This window comes from Schistocerca cancellata, chromosome 6, assembly GCF_023864275.1.
Source record: "Schistocerca cancellata isolate TAMUIC-IGC-003103 chromosome 6, iqSchCanc2.1, whole genome shotgun sequence".
Lineage (NCBI taxonomy): Eukaryota > Metazoa > Arthropoda > Insecta > Orthoptera > Acrididae > Schistocerca > Schistocerca cancellata.
The window spans coordinates 162,432,681-162,456,217 of record NC_064631.1 but is presented as its reverse complement, the minus strand read 5'-3'; the positions used below and the strand labels follow the sequence as shown (position 1 = coordinate 162,456,217).

The window sequence follows — 23,537 nt, the reverse complement described above, 5'->3', positions numbered from 1 at the left end:
CTTTTCACGTGCTTCGTCTGGTTTGAATCGATTGCTTATTTTGCTTTGATCTGATAAGTGCCGTTTTCTTTGTTATAGGTGTTAACGTCACTCTGAGCTGAAAATGCATTACTGTACTGTGTCATGCGTTGTTTGTCTCATTCTGATAGTGCGTGTTTACGGCCTGTCGCCGCGCGCGGCATGGCTTGCTTTTGTGCGCGCTACCGCCGCTTACAATTAAAAAAAAAAAAGAAAAGAGAGGAATCGTCTCACTAGCGAAACAATGGCAAGAGACTATTTGTTGTTACTTACACTGCTTTCTTTGATAATGATCAACAAGAACCAAATAATAGACTGCATATGATAGAATATGTTCTGAACGAGAGTTAGGCGAAAATTTTTCTCCGTTTGAAAATCTTTGCGGCCGCTTCTCTAGTACGTCAAATTCTGCACAGGAATTAGTCATCTTAGATTTGAAAATCTAATCAGTTGCCGTGCTTAATTTCTGACTGTATCACTATTAGGCATAAGAAAAATACGAATGTAAACATGACACGATACGTATATTCTTCCGCGTTTGCTGTTGTCTCACTCTAGTTTCGTAGTTTATTAGGCAGATAGGATTTAAATGAAATAGCAGCAAACACGAAAGAATACGTGGCATAATGTTTACATTCATATTATTCTTATGGTGAAGAGAATACTGCATGTGATTCACATTTTGTCCGGTTCCTATTAGCAACCACCTCTTCTCACAGGTAGTAAAAAATTCAACACGTAGAGTTGGCCATATTGACAAACATCCCAAACAGTCTTGCCAGTCGGATTTTCGTAGTACATTGAAATTCTGCTACATTCGAAGATGAACAATACGGAATTTGTATTTACTTCGTTGGATAATGTACGAAAATGTAGTGGTCGAAACTCGGGGCGGAGAAAAAAGCTCGTCTTCCACCTTTTTTTTTTTTTAATTTATTTACTGACGCAGAGATTTTGGCGCCAGTATTTATCTCTGTGCCTACAAAGCATCCCCTTGTAGCGCTACATACACTCCTGGAAATTGAAATAAGAACACCGTGAATTCATTGTCCCAGGAAGGGGAAACTTTATTGACACATTCCTGGGGTCAGATACATCACATGATCACACTGACAGAACCACAGGCACATAGACACAGGCAACAGAGCATGCACAATGTCGGCACTAGTACAGTGTATATCCACCTTTCGCAGCAATGCAGGCTGCTATTCTCCCATGGAGACGATCGTAGAGATGCTGGATGTAGTCCTGTGGAACGGCTTGCCATGCCATTTCCACCTGGCGCCTCAGTTGGACCAGCGTTCGTGCTGGACGTGCAGACCGCGTGAGACGACGCTTCATCCAGTCCCAAACATGCTCAATGGGGGACAGATCCGGAGATCTTGCTGGCCAGGGTAGTTGACTTACACCTTCTAGAGCACGTTGGGTGGCACGGGATACATGCGGACGTGCATTGTCCTGTTGGAACAGCAAGTTCCCTTGCCGGTCTAGGAATGGTAGAACGATGGGTTTGATGACGGTTTGGATGTACCGTGCACTATTCAGTGTCCCCTCGACGATCACCAGTGGTGTACGGCCAGTGTAGGAGATCGCTCCCCACACCATGATGCCGGGTGTTGGCCCTGTGTGCCTCGGTCGTATGCAGTCCTGATTGTGGCGCTCACCTGCACGGCGCCAAACACGCATACGACCATCATTGGCACCAAGGCAGAAGCGACTCTCATCGCTGAAGACGACACGTCTCCATTCGTCCCTCCATTCACGCCTGTCGCGACACCACTGGAGGCGGGCTGCACGATGTTGGGGCGTGAGCGGAAGACGGCCTAACGGTGTGCGGGACCGTAGCCCAGCTTCATGGAGACGGTTGCGAATGGTCCTCGCCGATACCCCAGGAGCAACAGTGTCCCTAATTTGCTGGGAAGTGGCGGTGCGGTCCCCTACGCCACTGCGTAGGATCCTACGGTCTTGGCGTGCATCCGTGCGTCACTGCGGTGCGGTCCCAGGTCGACGGGCACGTGCACCTTCCGCCGACCACTGGCGACAACATCAATGTACTGTGGAGACCTCACGCCCCACGTGTTGAGCAATTCGGCGGTACGTCCACCCGGCCTCCCGCATGCCCACTATACGCCCTCGCTCAAAGTCCGTCAACTGCACATACGGTTCACGTCCACGCTGTCGCGGCATGCTACCAGTGTTAAAGACTGCGATGGAGCTCCGTATGCCACGGCAAACTGGCTGACACTGACGGCGGCGGTGCACAAATGCTGCGCAGCTAGCGCCATTCGACGGCCAACACCGCGGTTCCTGGTGTGTCCGCTGTGCCGTGCGTGTGATCATTGCTTGTACAGCCCTCTCGCAGTGTCCGGAGCAAGTATGGTGGGTCTGACACACCGGTGTCAATGTGTTCTTTTTTCCATTTCCAGGAGTGTATATTCGACGGAAGAAGTTAGTTGTGGCGGCACCTACCAACATTTTTCAGAACTTCCGCTTGCTTTGCACTCGATTCTAAGCCGCAGGCGGTTTTTTGGATTACAAAAACCGGAAAAAAAGTGCGGCTTAGATTCGAGTAAATACGGTAGTCTACTTTCAACACCTATTTCTCAGTCAGTTTCAACAAAGGTGCATCTACCTAGAGCACATTTGTATGAGTAATGGCTGGGTGGCAAGAAGTTCCATATGTGTTTCCTGTTATCCTTGTCAAATTAGACTTCCACTGTGACAGCAACCTCATGTTACCATCCTTACATGAATAAAAATTCATGAAAAATCACATGTTAACTATGTTAGAGAATTTCTATCACTAATCACAACAAATTATACTACTGAAAAACACAGTAAGTGGTATGAGCTTATACAAGGTGAATAACAACACCTCTGTATGTTATACTGGAACCACTACCATGCAGCAAACACACAAACACTTTTTCTGCTACAATATTTATAATTTTTGTGTTTATTTTTAGAAAAATATAATTGCACATGTTTTTATTTGACTACATAATTACTTTAAGAGAGTGATTATAAAAAGACATAGGAAAAAGATCTCCTTCGATTGTCAAAGTGTATTTTCCATAGAAAAAAATCAATATAAAGATGTTTTCTTTAGGCCTAAGAGGTTAAAAAAAGGCTTAAAAACAATTTTTTTAATTGACTATGGCATGTTAGCCGTTCACCCTAGAACTGACAAACTGGGTCTCTCAGTCAATGAAGATAATGACATTCCTGTCATAAATATGAGTACATTCATTAACGTTAATTGAGATTCTCTGTAAACTAGTATGATTAGTTGCAATCCTTCTTCCAGTGAATCACTATCTTACAGTTTGTGGAGAAAGGTACAAATTAAATGCCTGAAAAATGTTCCCAAGCAAAATGTTCACTTCAAATCTTACAATATAGTTACACATTTGCTTGGTATCAGTGACTGAGCCAGAAAAGCTAACATCACTGTCAAGGCCTGAAAACTGTTCATTTGATTAGAGAGGACAAATACGTAAGTAGCTCACGTAGTATCTCTTTACAAAAGTGACCCACATATTCCAAGAAACTTCAAAAAAGAGGAGTTTAAAGCATTTTTTAGTCTTTTGTATATTTATTTACGGTGGTAAAACAAATATGGACAAATTTTGAGACTCTTGTGGCATAGGAACAAATCATTCCTCCAAGTATGTCACTGAAAAGATTTTGTTTTTCTTCTGAGAAGGGTCAGATTGAACAATATAAGCTAAGAACATAAAGAAAGTGAGAAGTTAGTCCCTATAAGTGATGTTATGAAGGGGGTCACAAAATTTGCAGAATACATTATGCAACAAGTGAATATCTTACAGTGTGTGAAATGTTACTATCTTTTTGGAATGTTGTTCTTTCAGAACGTTTATTGCTTCATAGCATGGAAACTAGGGATCAAAATATTTATCTTGGCAGATGAAAAAAATTTGGAAGTACATGTGGAATAGTAACTTGCAGTTTTTTAAAGTGAGTAATGCAGCTGACAATGTTGTGGTCAGGCTTGTAGAGCCAATGAAGGGAACAGGGAGGAATATTAGCCTTGACAATTCATTCAAAAGCAACAATCTTGCTAGAAAACTTCACAGATTTCAACCTTATTTGATGTCATATGTACAAAAGAAAAATAGATGCGTAACCCTGCTGATGCATACAAACAATAAAATCAATGAAGAAACAGACTATTTAAAGAAGGCAAGAGAGAGTCATGTTCTATAATTCAACAAAGAGTGGAGTGGACGAAGTTGATGCCAGGTGCTCAGAATATAATGTTGGAAGCCAAACAAGACTCAGGCCATTGTGTATGTTTTATGCTATTTTGAACATTACTGGTATAAATTTGTTTGTTGTACACAAAGAAAACACGGAACTTGGTATTTCAAGAAACCTATTTCTCAAGCAACTGGATTTGATATGGATAAGACAGACATGGCACAAACAGCTAACCAGAAGGATCTCCCAAGAAACATTCATAAGTTGGCAGCACAACTATATGTGATTACCACTGAGAAGAAAGTTTTTCCAAAAGGGAATGAGGTCATTGTCGTAGATGCAAAGACAATCAAACAAAAAAAATTTTTAAAGTTGTGGAAAATGTCTGGGTCTGTTCTAATCTGTAATGTTGTGCAAAGATAGTGTAGACAGTACAGATCAGTAACACATATGTCTTAAAAAGTGATTCATTTTTTATCAGCTCATACTATGCACTATAATGTGTAAATGTTTAAGAAGGTTTCTAAATAATGAATAATTTAATTTTCAGATTTTTGGTGGAACACAACCTTATTTTTAAGGCAACATATGGTACATTTAAAAACAAACAAACAAACAGTAAAAGAAGTATTTTTGGCACTGCTGCTTAATATTTATGTCGTTTTTGGAATATAAATAAAATGTGGGACTGTCAGACCCAGCTTGTCTGTGCCCCCCCTCCCCTCCCCTCTCCAATCCATCTGTTCTAAGATTAAGATAGTCACCCTGTACATTTCTGTAATGTCATAACTTTATGAGGAAAGGTACACATACACTTCACAGTTTCACCAGTCTAGACTAAGAAAATCACTATATGTTTGTATTTACTATTGATGGCTTCTATATAAAAATAATCTGTTGACTTTTAAATTATTATAAAACTTAACATCATTAGATTACTTTCATAAATGACAGCTGAAAATGTTATATGTAGAGAAACCACTTTCCAAAGTCAATGATGGCACTTAACTATTACAATAGTATCCATGAACCAGGATGCTGTCATACATTAACAGAAAATTACAACAGAAAAAATGTATCCAATGAACAGACATATATTATTAATTCGTCCCAAAGACACGAGTTCCTGTCAGCCTGAGAACTAGTTGAATATCACGACAGAACAATGTTACTCGCTTTGCATGTACTGCACAGAGCATGCCATCTTCAAATAACTGTACAATAACCATTTCCGCTGCTTCCTGCAAAGCTTCCACAGCAGATCTTTCAATTCTGGAGGAGGGAAAAGAACAAAAAAAAAATAAGTTCAAATTGTAGTTGCATATACAATGCTGAAATGTGCCTGTTACCAATGTTATACTCTTATGGTATTATCATTAATACTATTAAAGTTTGTTTCCAAATTTAGATAAATGCACTACCTCATGATTTTTAATATTAATCACGATACTGAGGAAAGAAACTTCATCATTACAGTTATTACATTTCCTTGTTGTTACACATATATTGCTATCTCTTGGCATTATAATAATGAAGAGTATGTTGAAAAGGTCTTAAAAAGGCAAAGATAAAAGAAGTCCCACTAACCGTCATTATTTGTGAGATTAATAAAAATTAAACCATGAGTTCAAGGGAAAGGGTAGGAATTGGGAGCAGGCAGAATTCAAAGTATTATGTTTTGGTTGTTATCTTCCCATATCTAAAACAAGAATTTACTATTTGCTGCTGGTTTTTTACATCACACTTACAAATATATTTAAATAACTGTGTATCATACTGGTATTTATTTTTCAAACAGATTGGAATTTTTGTACTTATTTTTGATACATATGATACCATTGTGAAATTGTTGTCAACATCAGTTTTAATGAACTGTGGCATCACCACAGTTTTCTTGGTGCTGCTGAGCAAAATAGTGATGCTGCACAGCTGTTGCAAAAGGCCACAAGAGCAGGTGAGCGCAGAGCCAACAAAATACAGTTGTCAGATGCAGCAACTCCACCAGCCGATTACCATACTATATGACAGGCAAGAAGGGGCCAGCAGTGCAGTAACGACACAGCAAAACGGTAGGGCAACCAGGCATCAGCAGACTAGTTACTACACATCACAGGTGTGGACCTGTTATAGGCTACATGGTTGGAAGTGACGCTCTGGCAAAACAGGTATGCAGCTTACCATTATAAAATCTGTCCTTTCTAGCCAAAGCAATCTCTGCCTGGCAGCCACCATCTACAATGGAGGGTTACACTGGTTAATCAGGCAATATTATTCTATAATGAGCCAGCATGACACCGACCTCAACCAGCTGCAGTCCTACTTCTGACATATGCCCAATTCACACAGAAATGGCGTGGTATAGGTGCCTGGGTGGTGAGGCAGGAATGTGGTGCTTGAGAGACATGAGCAATGCACACTGAAGGGGCACTGTCAGAGAGATGCAGGACGAGTGGACAGAATATGTTGAAGATAGAGATCATCATCAAACGACAATAGTGATGCACTGATCCTTTGCAATTTGTAAATGTTCAGCAGAGAAGAACATATTGGGTACATCCATTATGGTTGAAATAAGAAAATAAATATGGCACATTTGATGTAGTGAAGTAGCTGAACATGTATCTGGACCATTTCCGGAATGTCTCGAAAGTGTTTCTATGTTGTGTTAGACAAAGTGAAGGACAGCATTCAGAGAAAAGAAACTGGAAAGTTTTGATGATAACTCCTATTTTTCATATGTTTTTATTTCCACCTAAGCCTAAATACTGCAGATTTTGTGAGAGGTGTTCAAAATACTAGGGCATTTTATGAAAATCTGATCATCCACAACCATTTAACTTCTGCAGACCAGAAATTCCTTGTTACAGGACATAATTTCCCATTATGTGATACAGATTTTGCCAATATGGGAAGGGATGAAATATCCTTTCACCTAGATGTTTCAATTCCAGCCATTCACAGTGCGAAGGACAAAGGATGTCTTGTCTGCAAGATGAAATCAGAGGATTTCAGAAATCTGTGCTAACTACACCGAGGATTGCACAGAGACTCATTCAAAATTACTAAGTGTTTGGTTGCAAATTTCATCTGAGAACCCTACCACAGTAAGGGGAAGAAAAACTCTTAACAGCCAGCAACTATGGATTTGTCACAGCACGGTGAAGAAGCCACGAGGTACTAGGAAAAGAAATCTGCTGTTGGATAACATTCCAGTTTTCCCTATTTTGTGTGACACTCTTCTGCCAATAGAAAGTGTCAAGAAGAAAGCCTTACTTAACATGTGTCAGCATATCCCACCTGAAAAATGGAATTTCTATAACCAGGTACCAAGTGAGTAGGGGATTTGCATTTCTATCTGGCAAAACCCATTGTTCATGGACAAAAAATGTAATGCACACCACTGTAGGTGCGCAGATTGAACTTTTTCGTCCAAGGGGAAGAAAGTGCTATTATTCACAGATAACATAAGTAAGTGTGCAGTAACTGTTATAAACATATGCAAAATTGCATTTTACCAGCCTGCATCAAGAAAGCCCAAATAGGTAAGTATAAAATAGACGAGCATGAAACTCGCTGAACGCAGAACACTTTAGTTATATTAATAGGAAAATCCCATCTCATATTTGTTGCTCTGTGGAATACATGTCATTTTCTCAACAATATGTCAGCTAAGCAATTACTGAATGTTTCATGAATGAAACTGCTAGTGTAAATAATAACAATTTATGTATACACTAATAGCCAACTCTGCCGCTGGATCTACAATTTCTGTCTCCTATTTTAATCTTGTGGCAGGCGTGCCTAAAGTCATCACATGTGCAAGCTTGCTTTGTAAGATTTAAAACATAGACATTTTTAAGTAAAAGCAAGCTTGCGCCCAATACCTCAACATTAAGGCACCAATAAGGCATAAAAACCACTGCTGTCGTATTTTTTACTGGCGCCTGTGCACACCCCCACCCACCCATAGCCAAAGCTTAATGCACTGATAAGGCATAAAAATCATCGCTGTACTTTTTACAATAGTGCACCCGCTTGAGGGTTAAAATGAAAATAGCTCTTAATGCAATGTTAACTGAAAATGTTATTGTAACAGGCTTCGTAAATCACATACGAAAGAGAAACATGAGACACAAATTCCCATAGTGTGTGGCCATAACACTGAGTGTTTCCCTTCGTAGCTCATTGCAGCCAAATGTCAAAATATATTATTTATTCACGAAAGGAAAGAGGTATTGCTTTCCTTCTACTGTTAAAATAAATTTCATTATATTAGCTGTATTTTGTAAGCAGTATATCTATGTCCTAAAACCCATCGCACGTAAACTGGGCAGCGACTACATTCTTCAAAGCGTCTACATTTTTCGAAGTATGCCCAGTGGTTTACTTATTTGTGTAGCATCACAATAACTATGGGCACTAACGAAAATAAAACCAGTTCACTATCAATCTGTGATGTCAACTATAAGATGTGGCATTATTATTATTATTATTTTATATACAAGGTATGACAATAAAGTAATGAGACTTATTTTCTTGGCAAGATGTCACAACCCTGCAGGCTTGCATAGGCACAATATCTTTGACCTTGGTCTATAAGCTGCTTCTAGTCCAAGCGGCACATCGATGCAACTGCTCAGTCGTGAGTTGTGCTGTAATAAGTTAACATGTGTTTGTGTCACTTGTCACGGAAATGGAACCGCGTAATACTGCGCAAAGGTATGCCATTTCTTTTTGCATTGAACTGGGTGAAAACATGACGACAACTTACGGTAAGCTTCAGAAGGCTTTTGGAGAGGAGGTTATGTCAAGAGCTCAAATTTTTCATTGGCATAAAATGTGTAGTGAAGGCAGAACGAATGTTGAAGATGAAGACCGCAGTGGACAATCATCAACCTCACGGACGGATGTCAACTTGGCCAGGGAGTGTGAACTCAGTTTGATCAAAGATTATCCGTGAAAATGATTGCAGAAGAACTGAACATCAATCGAGAAATGGTTCGTCTAATAGTAACTGAAGATCTTTCTATGAGAAAGATTTGTGCAAAAATGGTCCCCAAAAATCTCACACCACAACAGTGAGAACACGGACAAATGTGGCAGCTGATCTGTTAGAGCAAACTGAAATCAATCCAGAATTGTTGAGCGGTGTCATCACTGGTGATGAAAGTTGTCCCCCACCCCCCCCCAAGTATGATCCTGAGACAAAATGCCAAAGTCCGCAATGGTGTTAAAAAAAAAAAAAAAAAAAAAAAAAGAGAGAGATAGAGAGAGAGAGAGAGAGAGAGAGAGAAGCTCGCATTTCAAAGTCAAAAGTGAAATGCATGCATGTGTGCTGCTTTGATTCCAAGGGAATTGTTCATAAAGAGTGGGTGCCTCCTGGACAAACAGTTAACCTATATTACTACAAAGAAATTTTAGAAAGACTTCGTAAAAGAGTTCTTTATGTCCGCATTGTTGATAATTGGATTCTGCATCTCGATAATGCACCATCCCATACTGCTCTGTCAATACAGCAATTTTAACCTCAAAACAAATTTCAGTACTACCACAGCCACCTTATTCACCAGATATCGCTCCATGTGACTTTCTTCTATTTCCAAGAGTCAAAACGGCAATCATGGGACACCATTTTCAACCAACACAAGATGTCCAAAAAAAGCTGTGACGAGGGTCTTGGAGGATATTACAGAAGATGAGTTCCAGAAATGTTACCATCAATGGCATAAGCACTGGAAAAAGTGTGTGCAGTCAGAAGGGAACTAATTTGAAGGGGAGACCCCTAAACCTGACTAAAACGGTAAGCAACTCCCCCCCCCCCCTTTCCAATCAGTCTCATTGCTTTATTGTCGCACCTTGTACACACACACACACACACACACACACACACACACACACACACACACACACACACAGAGAGAGAGAGAGAGAGAGAGAGAGAGAGAGAGAGAGAGAGAGATGCAGCTCTAAATCCTCTCACGTTCTGACTCTTCAAAATTAATGAAAATAGCAGTACGCCACAGGTGGCTACAAATGGATGTGGCGCAGACCACAAAGTGACAAAGTTTCCACCGTGCCACCCTTGTGTAAATAGCTTTATTTGTTAACATGGGCATAGCTTGAAACAGCACCACATCCTTGCCATGACATACGGCTTTACGCACATGAAACCTCACTTAACAGTGTGTAGCACCAATCGTAGGTGAATGGGGCAGTGCACCTTGTTCACAACCCCAGCAACAGCTGCTGTCAGCCTTCCATTGATGCAGCACAAAGAGAATCATGATAGGATTAAACGAGAGCCACACAGTTTCAAGTATGTGCTAGTTTTGTGACAGTTTTGCTGTGAAACCAAATAGAGAGAGAGAAATGATACTGATAAACATCACTGTTAAACTATTTTCTGTTTATGTTTATGTTCTAAAAGTAGTGTTTTTGTTCGAATGTGGATATATAAAACTTGCAATAACACTAAGCAGCATATGCTGATCTCTGGAGACAGCCCTTTCATCTGAATGAACAAATCTTCAGTCAAGCAAACATTAGTTTAAATTAATTTCTGTTACCTCAGCCTGACCACTGTAATCAAGGCTTTATTGTACTGCAGCCACAAAATTGCACACACTTTAATAGCAGTATAAATTGAATAGTCTTTCACATTTGGGGATAAACTGATTCAGTGTTCACTAAGACTGTTACCAACCATTCATCTTGCCATGGTACTTTGCCAGCACTGTCTATAAAGTAACCAGTGAAAATATTTCTTCAACCACTGAGTTACATTCCCCTTTGGGATGATGGGATTCCATTGACCAGGTCACATAGCATGGTTCTCAAATTCCCTGGCATCTTTCAGCCACCTTTCTTCTGTGAATTACAGTACGCTCTCATTGTGCAGGACTTTCCATGCATTTTTACAAACTTTCCTTACTATTTTACAAAGCATTGTGTGACCATTTCTATATTGATAACGCAGCTCATTTAAACTGCAGCAATTACACAGATACCCGGAAAAGATGAACAGCTGACATTACAGCTGTTGTTTCAGTCTTCATTAATCACACGACTGTACATTAATCAAAAAATTAAGAATTTAATTTCATCTTCTCTTCGATCTGTAGTGTCTCGAACACTCCTTTCAGCAACCTTGAACTAACTATTTGGTGAGTCCAACACTTTTTGTTGCCTTTCTCAATGTACACACAAATGAAATAATTGAATACTGCCTGCTTTCTTCTGCCTACGTCCATACTGGTTGGCTCCCAATCTACTACTGCTGCACCATTACTGCTGCGATACTGCACACTGAAATTATTTTCGACACTGCGATGTGCAGCTGTTATTCACACGTGTGCCTCGAGTCTTTAAGTGAGAATCGGACCATAGTCACTGCTGTGGACTTCCAGCCAGTGCACCACTTCTACGCATACTTCAGCTTTTTGCCCTGTAGGGCAGCTGTTTTGAGACTACGACAGCGCAGCTGCTCAACCATCAACGCCTTATTGGGTATACTAATTCTGCACACCTCTGCTGCACCACGACTGCTGCTGCTGACAGGTGTCTTCTTTTTCAAAAATCACAGCTGGTTTCCATGCCTTCTGGTACACCTTGCCTTAAGCTGTACAGTTGTGCCACAACAGGACACATGTGCTGCCACATACTCCATGTCAACTTGCCAGACAGCAGGCTGCTGGTAGCAACAATCTATCGCCACAGTTCAATCCAGCCACCGTTGAGATCGTCCATCCCACACCTCTACATTTTGATGTCCAGACACGGAACTCACATCTGCAACCGGACCGAGCATAATACCGCACCTGCATCTGTTAACACTGAAGACATGCAGTAGAGCGTATGCAGAGATTTTTTTACCTGTCCCCACCCCCTCCCTTTGCAAATACCGTGTCATCTTCCACCAGGCTGTCAATTCTGTTTTCATGTGTTAAATGTGGTATGTAAATTCAGATGGTGTTCTGACGATGTGTAAATACGAATGTTAGTTGTTTCCTGGTTACTAACTGCACAAGGTCTGGCTTATTGCATAGAAGTGTACAAGGCGTTAAACATGTGTAGCGATTCAGGGGCTGAAGTTGAGTTTCATCAAGAAGCATTATGACAGTGCTACAATTAAGTGTTCTTCTTGTCACTTGGTTTTGTTATTCCAGTTACTAATGTTTTCTTGAACTTAGTGGACAGAATTTCCACAACATAAGAGTCTGAGAATTGTATGGAACATCTGCTAGTTTGTGACATTTGGAACAGGTAACATCTTATTATACAGTGTGATTGAAAAGAATCATCCGATTTGGCATGCTTATATTCTTGAAACTAATAAATATATACAATGAATTTTGTTTTTTGATGAATGGGAAACCTCAAAAAGTTTTTTTCCCCATACCTTTGCATAGGTGTTCAATATGTCCCCCATGAGATGCATGGCATAAGTCAATGCGGTATTTGAATTGTTCCCACACTGCACTGAGCATGTCTCGAGTTATAGCTTCCACAGCTGCTGTTATGCAATGTCTCAGTTCATTCATTGTTGTTGGTAATGAAGGCGTATAAACAGAGTTTTTTATAAACCTCCCACAAGAAATAATCACACACAGTCAGGTCCAGTGACCTTGGCAGCTAGTAATTTGGTCCAGTGAGACCAATCCATTGTTCAGTAATCGATTGACTTAAAAATTCCCACACTTCCAGATGCCAGTGTGGCGATGCCCCATCCTGTTGGTGAATGAAGTCGTTCAAATTGAGTCTCCAACTGTGGGAAAAGAAAGTTCTCAAGCATATCGAGATAGGTGCTTCTTGCAACAGTGTTCTTGACAAAGAAAAATTGACCATACACCTTTTCCCACAAAACTGCACAAAAACACACTTAAATTTGGAGAGTCCTCCTCTTGTTGTACAAGCTTCATATTCTCACATTACGACAGTTCACCTTTCCATTTAAAGGGAATGTTGCCTCGTCACTAAACATGGAAGAAAACTGTCCCTCTTTCCAAGAACGAAATTACAGCATTCCACATGCTGTTGTTTGTCACCTTCACGAAGAGCTTGCAGTAGCTGAATTTTGTATGGTTTCACGTGAAAACGTCAACGCAACACATGCCAGATGGACATCAGGGGGATTTAGAGCTGTCTAACTGCACGGCAAATGAATTTCAGCAGACTTCTTGTGAAACTATGGCAGATGCATTCAACATCTGTCTCAGACACCCGGGGACAGCCCGGCGATTTGCACAAACAACCTGTTTCTCGGAATTATTCATGCCACCGTCTAATGCTCTATGCTGTAGGAGGATCCACACCACACCAGTATGAAATTCATTTTGAATAGTTATTACTGACCCAGACTGCGCAAACATAGAACACAAAACGCTTTCTGTTGTCCCTAGACCACTTTTACTAGAATGTAATAGGCGCACACTGCTGCTAGCTAACAGGAGCCGTGTAAAACTCAAGAGTTTGCTCTTTCACGCACATATCTCAAATAATATAATAGTTATTATTTATTATTATTATTTTTTTTCTTTTTAAATCGGGTGATTCTTCTTCATACACCCTGTATTTACTTATTTTTTAAAAGTAAATCACTTATGTTTAAGTATTTACAATAGTAGTCATGTGTGTGAAATTCATAAAGGGTAAATGCCATAACCAATAACCAATACCAAAGGGGGGTATCCTGGCGGAAATGCTGAAGGTTTTAGCAGCTCAATTAGCTCAGCTATGATCAATTCAACACAAATATAGCCAAGAAAATAAAAGAGTATGAGAGCAGAACAGGCACAGTGATTAGCGGTTGTGAACAGAAGAGAGCTTTGCGCAAGAAAGTTACTACAGAGTATGCTGATAAAGAGGTAGAAAGAATAAGATGTGTTGTGGGTTAAAAACGCACACAATTATATTTCTCAGGCAATAAGGAAAATTAGAATTGTGGAGAGGCTTGAAAGATGACAAAAGGGTAGGACTTGCATGGATGCAGGAAATAGTAACATGGTAGAACTTAGTGAATATATGTTATACTGAAATAAATGAGTGTGTCAGTAACAAAACCGGTGATACTGACTTAGGTACAGCAGTATCTACCCCACTGGGTGTTAATGGGTGTTGTTTTGAGGCCGTGGGGTGTGAGTGAGATGTACAGAGAATTACATGTGACAATGATACTTGTGTAATGTACAGTGGAACTAAAGATTATTATTTTGTTGTAGATACTGCAGAGAATATTCAGGAGGCTACTGAGGACATTAGTTATGCTGTAAATATTATATATAATGAAGTGATCCAGACATATTTATTTCAGAAGGATGCAGATTCAAATCCACCTACGATGGCACCTCCTCCTCCTCCTCCTCCTCCTCCTCAGGAGGGGGGAGAGAGGGTAGAAGAAAGAGGAAACATGTTTGTGTGGTTAATCATACTGCTGACAAGACTGAATCCTCTGAGGAACGTGCCTGAGTATCAGGAGGTTCCCACAAGCGATGACACTTTTAATGTACAGGTGACAGACAAAATTATGGAAACACCACCACATGCACAACACACTAACATGGCAAACATGGTGTAGGAAAACTGTTGGCATTCAAAGCAGCTTCCAGTCATCTCCGTATAGATAAATACAGATCCTGTGTGGTTTTTAAGGGGATCTTACACCATTCTTCCTGCGGAATAGTGGCAAGTTCATGTAACAGTGATGGAGGTGGATAGTGATCAAGTACTCTTCTCTCCAAAGTAGATAAGAAAGGCTCAGTAATATTGAGATCTGGTGTCTGGTGGCCAGGGGAGATGCAACAATTCATCCTCATCCTCATAATGCCAGTCCTGGACAATAAGAACTGCGTGAAAAGAGGCCCTGTTGTCTTGGAACATATCACCACCACTGGAAAACAAACACTGTACCATGAGATGGACCCAATCAGCCAAATGTTCACACAATCCTAGGCAGTAATGCGACCGTGCAGCGTAACCACTGAGCCCATGGAATACCATGATATGGTTACCCAAACCCCCCACCATCTTTCACTGTTCAGGCATAAATTCAGCGAGAAGTCAGGAATAGTGCAAAACAAGACTCATTCAACCAAATAAATGTCTTACATTGCTCCATAGTCACGATTTATGGCCTTGGCGCCACATTTTCCTTTTCCTGGCATTTGCAGCACTGATGAATGGTTTTGGAATTCCAGGTTGCCATGTAATTCCGAGCAGCCTTCATACTGTTTTGATGCTGACAGGGTTCGTGTGTGTGACATTCAGTTCTGCAGTAACTTTTACAGTTGTCATCCTCTTTATTTCTCATCACAATCCTCTTCAATGAATGTCCACCACAATCACTCAACGCGAACTTTCATGTGCATTGTGACTTGGCAGATGATGCTTTTTCCACTTTCCCTGTATGCATTATAAATCTTTGATATGGTGCCTCTTTAAATACCAAACAATTTGGCTACCTTGGGTATAGAACCACCCACATTCAAGCACCAATGATTTCCTCACATTTGCATTCATTAAGCTGTGACATAATGCACTCCCAACTACAAAGAATAATGTTCTGACTGCAACAGACACAACATACTGAGGGCACTGTACAGGTGTCATTCATGGTCAAATACAACGCAGGAAGGCTGGTGCAAAATAGATAAATTCCGATGCGATGGAGGATAAAACACGTAACAATGATATTTGATTTATAGGTACATGCTGCCAATTTGCTACCAATTGTCCCAATCACTGAATATTTCTCATGGTATGGAGTAGCTGTTTGTATACTCCTTTCTTAGAAGTTAAATGCCCATATGTTTTCAAGGGAATCTTATTCAATTCTTTTTGCAAAATAGAAAGTCAGACAATAATGATGGAAATGGATAGCGATCATACACCCTTCTCACCAAAGTCGAGCACTGAGAGTCAATAATACTGCGATCTGGTGACTATGGTGGCCAGCAGAGATGCAACAATTCCCTCTCACACTCACAATACCAGTCCTCAACAACATGAGATGTGTGAACAGGGGCCCCGACTACTTTAAACACAGCATCACCACATTTTCCTGTTACGGTCATTTCCATAACTGATTAACTGTTTGTTATTTCAGCTCACCCAGCAATTCACTGCTTCTGAAGTGCCCTTCATGTTATTTTGCTGCTGACAAAGTTCACATTCATTCTGCATGACTTGCAACTGTTGTCCTCTTATTTTTAACCACAATCCTATTCAATGACCCTCTGTCATAATCACTCAAAACACACTTTCATCTGTGTTGTGACTTAGTGGATGGTTTTCTTCTTCTTTCCATACATGCAGTATAAATCTTTGATAAGGTTCCCCTGGAAACACCAAACACTTCCACTCCCTTAGTTACTGCAGTTTGATACATTACAAGTATTGCCATGTTTTATCTTTCAGAAGAGTTATATCATAACTTGTCAAAAATTTCAAATGTGTGCTTTACCAATAAAAGGTTAAAAGTAATTTTTAGATTTCATAAATGCTTAGAATAGTTGCAGTGGATAGTTGAGTGGACAAGTTGAGTGACTTGGGTCACTACCTGCGAGAAATTAAAAAACACAGGAAACAATAGAAGGTGTTGCCATAGCTTGGTCACATCATGGACTGCTTACACAAGCATGTTTACAAACGTCCAGATGCACAAACAAACTTGCGGAGTAACCTGAAAGAAGTTGTCAATAAAAGGGTGGCTGATGTCCAAGAAACTGGTGTTTCTTGGTATGCATTGTTCAGTGAATGTCTTTTCTTTATAATTTTCTCAGGGGAGGGGGGTGTAATTTCTCCAAAAAGCATCCTTTCTTCATAAAGGAAATGTTACAAGGTTCATTTTGATATTCTGCACCATATGACTATTTTGTATGATGTGAGATCTGACGGTGCATTTACATCCTATTTTTCTTTTTAATTCTGTGTGTTCCTAGTGCCGTATTTTTAAATTCCTTCCTGTTTTGTCTGATGTTGCTAGTCCCACAGTCAGGGCAGTGCACTAACACACTTTGTGTACGCCACAGTTTTGGTGTAATTCTTGTGTTGTGGTAATATCATGTATTAAAAGATGAAACATTGAAAGTTGACATTTACATGCGATGATGATATTTATGTTTTAAGTTTTCCAAGTCTATATGAAACTGGCCACAGAAAAGAAGCAACACAAATTGTTTGTCACGCAGTACCTCTCTCTGTGCCAATTCATTCCTTTTAGACTAATGAAATCTATAATTTCATGAATGACCTTGGGGTGATAGCCTTTTTTTATCCAGGGTGTATTTCACAAACATCCAAGCTTTGTTCCACTTCATTAGCAGGTAGAGGCAGAAGAAAAGTAGACTCAGCAACATTTTTAAAAAACATAATGTACACAATGTGGTATAAAGCTTAACCTTCATTGTAACATATTTTAAAATGCAACATTATAATACAAGACCTACACAAAAACGGTAGCAAATACAAAATTTTAAAATGTGATACAAAGAGCACGCGCGCGCGCGCACGCACGCACGCACGCACGCACACACACACACACACACACACACACACACACACACACACACACACACACACAAGGGTTGGTTGGTTGGTTGGTTGGTTGGTTGAGGTTTAAGGGACCAAACAGCAAAGTCATCAGTCCCTTGTTTCAAATATGCTCCATTCCGCTAATGGGACATCTCAGTAAAGTCAGAACAATAAAACGGAAAAAGGTAAAAACGTAAAAGGGCAGTCATGTTGTCATTGGTAAAATACAAAATGAGGGAAGTCGGCGAGAGAACGAACCCAACACTATGCTGAAGCACCATGGGCAAGACCACTTGTGACGTAAAAGGTACAACTGCTAGAATGTAGAAAGTACGTATGGGAATAGAAAGACTAACCAAGCCTTAAAAAAAAAGGGGGGGGGGGGGGAAACAGAGTAAAAGGGGAAGAAAAGAGGATTTCGGTCAGGGAGGTGAATCGGGAATCTCCGAACACTGCTTACAGTGGGAGACACCCAAACACTCACTGCCCTGCCCCAACACCAGAGAGAGATTAAAAACCTTAAAACTGAGAATAAAAACCACTTTCCCGGAGGAAACCGAGAACCAGAGAGAACACCCGGGAATCGTCATCCAACATCAAAGGTAAAGTGTGGGGGAGTCTGTACTTAGCACGCAGAGCCAAAAGAAGGGGGCATTCAACCAAAATGTGGGCTACTGACTGGAAGGCTCCACAACCACATAGTGGGGGTGGCTCATCACGCAAAAGAAAACCATGGGTCAGCCTGGTATGGCCAATGCGGAGACAACACAGTGTGGTCGAGTCCTTTCGGGAGAGACGAAAGGAAGAACGCCACGGGCCTGGTGTCACCTTAATTGCACGAAGTTTATTAGACAGGGGAGTAGCCTCCCAAGAAGTGGCCCATGATTGTGCGAAGTGGGATTTGATGTGAAGCCGTAAATCCGCTGCAGGAGGGGTTACAGAAAACGGGGGGTAAGTAACTGCTCCCCCAGCCAAACATCAGCGAGCTCATTACCTGGGATACCCACATGGCCAGGGACCCAAAGGAAGTCAATGGAACAAGCAGCATAGTGAATATCAGCGAGATGGTCATGGATGGCGCAAAAAACACCGGTCAATAGCAAGAAGGCCACTCATTGAGTCCGTACATAACAAAACGCGGTTGTGTTGGGACTGTTTAATAAAGGTAAGGGCCTGGGAAATTGCCATCAATTCCGCAGTAAACACCCCACATGTAGGTGGCAGCAGATGACTTTCCGTTCCAACAGAGGACATGAAGGCATACCCAACATGATCAGCAGATTTAGAGCCATCAGTGTAAAAAACAACAGCATCCCGAAACTCCCATAAAATTGGTGGAAAAAGGAACGGAACACCACCGGGGGGATGGAATCTTTCGGACCTCGGCGGAGATCCATCCGAATTCGAGGCCGAGGATCTAACCAAGGAGGGGTGGAGGGGAGTGAGCGAGGAAGACAGGACAAAGAAGGAAGCTGAAAATCACAGCAAAGAGACGCAAGGCGCAGCCCAACTGGTAATCCCGCCTGAGGGCGGGAGTCGGGTGGGCGACGTCCATGGTCTGGGAACAGGATAGAATAGGAAGGATGAGTGGGAGAGGAACGGATACTGAGTGCATAAGACACCAGAAGCTGAGACCGCCGAACAGAAAGGGGGGGGGGGGGGGGGGGGCATCCCAGCTTCAACCAGGAGACTATCAACAGGGCTAGTAGGGAAGGCACCGGTGGCCAAACGGATACCATGATGGTGGACTGGATCCAGCACGTGCAGTGTGGAAGGAGCAGCTGAACCATAAACTTGACAACCATAGTCCTAGCGAGACAGAACTAGAGCACGATAAAGACGGAGGAGGAGGGAACGGTCCGCACCCCAAGAGGAGTGGGCAAGGAAGCGAAGGACATTGAGTTTACGGAAACATCCTACCTTCAGGAGTCTGATATGGGGCAGCCAAGTAAGCTTGTTGTCGAAAAGAAGACCCAGGAAACGAAACTGTGGGACCACAGGCAATCTTTGTGCAGCGAGATAGAGCTCTGGATCAGGGTGGATCGTAGTACGGTGACAGAAGTGGACCACTCGCGATTTTAAAGGAGAGAATTGAAATCCGTGTGAGAGGGTCCATGCAGAGGCACGCCGTATAGCTACCTGGAGCTGCCATTCTGCAGATGCCATCGAGGAGGAACTAACCCAAATGCAGAAATCATCCACATACAGGGCAGGGGCGACCAAGGGACCGACAGAGGCCACAAGTCCATTGATAGCAATGAGGAAAAGAAGGACACTCAAGACAGAACCCTGTGGGATGCCTGTCTCCTGGGTCCATGGAGAACTAAAAGCAGTACCAACTCGAACTCTGAATGACCGATGGATCAGGAACTGGCGGATAAAAAATTGGGAGTGGGCCCCGAAGACCCCACTGATGAAGGGTAAGTAAGGTGTGATGGCGCCAGGCCGTGCCACAGGCCTTGCGAAGGTCAAAAAACACTGCAACCAAATGGCGGCGCTGGGAAAAAGACTGCCGAACTGCGGATTCCAAGCGAAGTAAATGATCGATTGGAGACCGTCTCTCTCGAAAGCCACACTGGTAAGGGGACAATAGATCCTGAGATTCGAGGACCCAATTGAGCCGACGGGTGACCATCCGTTCAAGTAACTTACAAACAACATTTGTCAAACTAATTGGCCGATAGCTGTCAACAGATAGGGGGTTCTTACCAGGCTTAAGGGCAGGAACCACAATGCTATCCCTCCACTGAGAAGGGAAGTCACCCTGGAGCCAGATACGGTTAAATACCCGAAGAAGATGTTGCCGTTGTGGAGCACTGAGATGTTGAAGCAGTTGGTTATGAATGGAATCTGGGCCAGGGGCCGTATCATGAGAAGAAGAGAGAGCAGAAAGAAATTCCCATTCAGTAAAAGGTTCGTTGTAAGATTCTGACTCGCAAGGGGTGAAACATAAGGTGGAAGCTTCAGCCCGCTGTTTTTGATGAAGGAAAGCAGCTGGATAGGAGGCTGACGCTGATGCCACTGCAAAATGGGTCGCAAGATGTTCTGCAAGAACTAATGGGTCCGTACAGATGCCACTGGAAGGTGAAGGCCTGGGAGGGTGGACTGCCGATGGCAACCTTGGAGAGAGCGAAGTGTAGCCCATACCCGTGACAGAGGGACAGTAGAACCAAGGAAAGAAACGAATCGTTCCCAACATATCCGCTTGCTCTGTTTGATTAAATAACGGGCTTTAGCGCGAAGGCGTTTAAAGGTAGTAAGGCTGGCTACGGATGGGTGCCTCTTAAAGTGTTGCAAAGCTCTACGGCAATCACGGATGGCAATGGCAATGGCCGTACTCCACCACGGGACTTGCTGGCAACGAAATGGTCCAGATGAGCGCGGGACAGCAAGGCTAGCAGCGCGAACAATCACGTCAGACACGTCACGTAGGACGTCATCAATACAACCCGACAAAGAGGGAGGAAACACGACTTGTGCAATGTATAGAGGCCAATCGACGCGTTGGAAAGACCAACGAGGTAACCTAGCCATCAGGGAGCGGGAAGGGAGCGTGATAATCAATGGGAAATGGTCACTATCACAAAGATCGTCGTGTGGCGACCAGTGTAATGAAGGGAAGAGAGAGGGAGAAGAAAGAGAAAGATCAATGGCAGAAAAGGTACCATGATCGGCACTGAAATGAGTAGGGGAGCCATCATTAAGGCACAGGTCGTGGTCTGCAATAAATTGGTCTATAAGAAGACCTCGTCTAGATGGAAAGGCACTGCCCCACAAGGGATGATGAGCATTCAAATCCCCAAGGAGGAGGAAGTTGCTGAAGAAGGGCAGTTAAGGCAGCAGGTGTAAAGAGTCCTGTCAGGAGGGAGATAAAGATTGCAAACTGTGATCGCAGAGTCTAAGTGGACCCTAACAGCAACCGCTTCCAATGTAGTTTGAAAAGGAATTCACGTGCTAGCAATGTCTGTACGGACCAACGTACAAACGCCACCAGAAGCCCGCAGGGGTCCGACCCGATTTCGACAGAAAACACGGAGGGTCGGTGAGTGAGCATCAGTAAAATGAGATTCCTGGAGAACCACACAAGCTGCAGAGTAGGACGAAAGAAGGGATTTCAATTCCGGAAGGTGACGATAGTATCCATTACAATTCCATTGAAGAACCACAGAACGATGGTTTAAATTGGGGCTGAACATGCTAAATCCAGTCATACCGCCGGGTCCCCACCCATCACCGACAAGGAGGGGGCGACATCCATGAACGACAGGTCAGAATCCGGTTGTGAAGTCGGGGAAGGGACCTCCGGTGACACCAGAGGCTCATTGTCCCGGGACTTATGTTTTTTCTTCTTTTCAGGCTGAGATCAAGGAGGGCTGCGTGGCATAAAGGAGCCAGCTGCAGCAAGATCAGGAACAGAAAGAGACCGGGCAACCTGGGGGCCGACAGACCGCGGCCCTCGCGGTCGTCGCGTGGCAGCAGACCTTTGGCCTGGAAGGGGCATCCCGGGAGAGGCGCCCTTGACTGGCAGACGCCGAAGGAGTGGGACACTTCTCCGGCTGGGGAGGGGGAGCAGCGCCCATAGGAGAAGGTGTGGGAGCCGCAGGGGAGGGGGGGAGGAGAGGGGTCCGGGATGGGGGTAAGGAAGGGGGAGGAAGGGGTGAAGATGTTGTTGTTGTTGTTGTGGTCTTCAGTCCTGAGACTGGTTTGATGCAGCTCTCCATGCTACTCTATCCTGTGCAAGCTTCTTCATCTCCCAGTATCTACTGCAACCCACATCCTTCTGAATCTGCTTAGTGTATTCATCTCTTGGTCTCCCTCTACGATTTTTACCCTCTACACTGCCCTCCAATGCTAAATTTATGATCCCTTGATGCCTCAGAACATGTCCTACCAACCGATCCGTTCTTCTAGTCAAGTTGTGCCACAAACTTCTCTTCTCCCCAATCCTATTCAATACCTCCTCATTAGTTACGTGATCTACCCACCTTATCTTCAGCATTCTTCTGTAGCACCACATTTCGAAAGCTTCTATTCTCTTCTTGTCCAAACTAGTTATCGTCCATGTTTCACTTCCATACATGGCTACACTCCATACAAATACTTTCAGAAACGACTTCCTGACACTTAAATCTATACTCGATGTTAACAAATTCCTCTTCTTGAGAAACACTTTCCTTGCCATTGCCAGTCTACATTTTATATCCTCTATACTTCGACCATCATCGGTTATTTTACTCCCTAAATAGCAAAACTCCTTTACTACTTTAAGTGTCTCATTTCCTAATCTAATTCCCTCAGCATCACCCGACTTAATTTGACTACATTCCATTATCCTCGTTTTGCTTTTGTTGATGTTCATCTTATACCCTCCTTTCAAGACACTGTCCATTCCGTTCAACTGCTCTTCCAAGTCCTTTGCTGTCTCTGACAGAATTACAATGTCATCAGCGAACCTCAAAGTTTTTACTTCTTCTCCTTGAATTTTAATACCTACTCCGAATTTTTCTTTTGTTTCCTTTACTGCTTGCTCAATATACAGATTGAATAACATCGGGGAGAGGCTACAACCCTGTCTTACTCCTTTCCCAACCACTGCTTCCCTTTCATGCCCCTCGACTCTTATAACTGCCATCTGGTTTCTGTACAAACTGTAAATAGCCTTTCGCTCCCTGTATTTTACCCCTGCCACCTTCAGAATTTGAAAGAGAGTATTCCAGTTAACATTGTCAAAAGCTTTCTCTAAGTCTACAAATGCTAGAAACGTAGGTTTG

General features: G+C 42.4%; 1 protein-coding gene across 2 annotated transcripts in view; it reads right to left on the bottom strand.

The window, feature by feature from the left end:
- Window positions 1-2,467: 2,467 nt before the first annotated feature.
- LOC126191052 (uncharacterized) overlaps window positions 2,468-23,537 on the bottom strand; it is a 145,166-nt gene continuing 124,096 nt past the window's right edge. The window contains exon 3 of one of the 2 annotated variants that reach the window (XM_049931766.1): window positions 2,468-5,511. In XM_049931766.1, the coding sequence (XP_049787723.1) occupies window positions 5,340-5,511 (172 nt within the window). In that variant the 3' untranslated portion in view covers window positions 2,468-5,339. The remainder of the gene's footprint in view (window positions 5,512-23,537) is intronic. The other variant, XM_049931765.1, reaches the window with a different exon arrangement.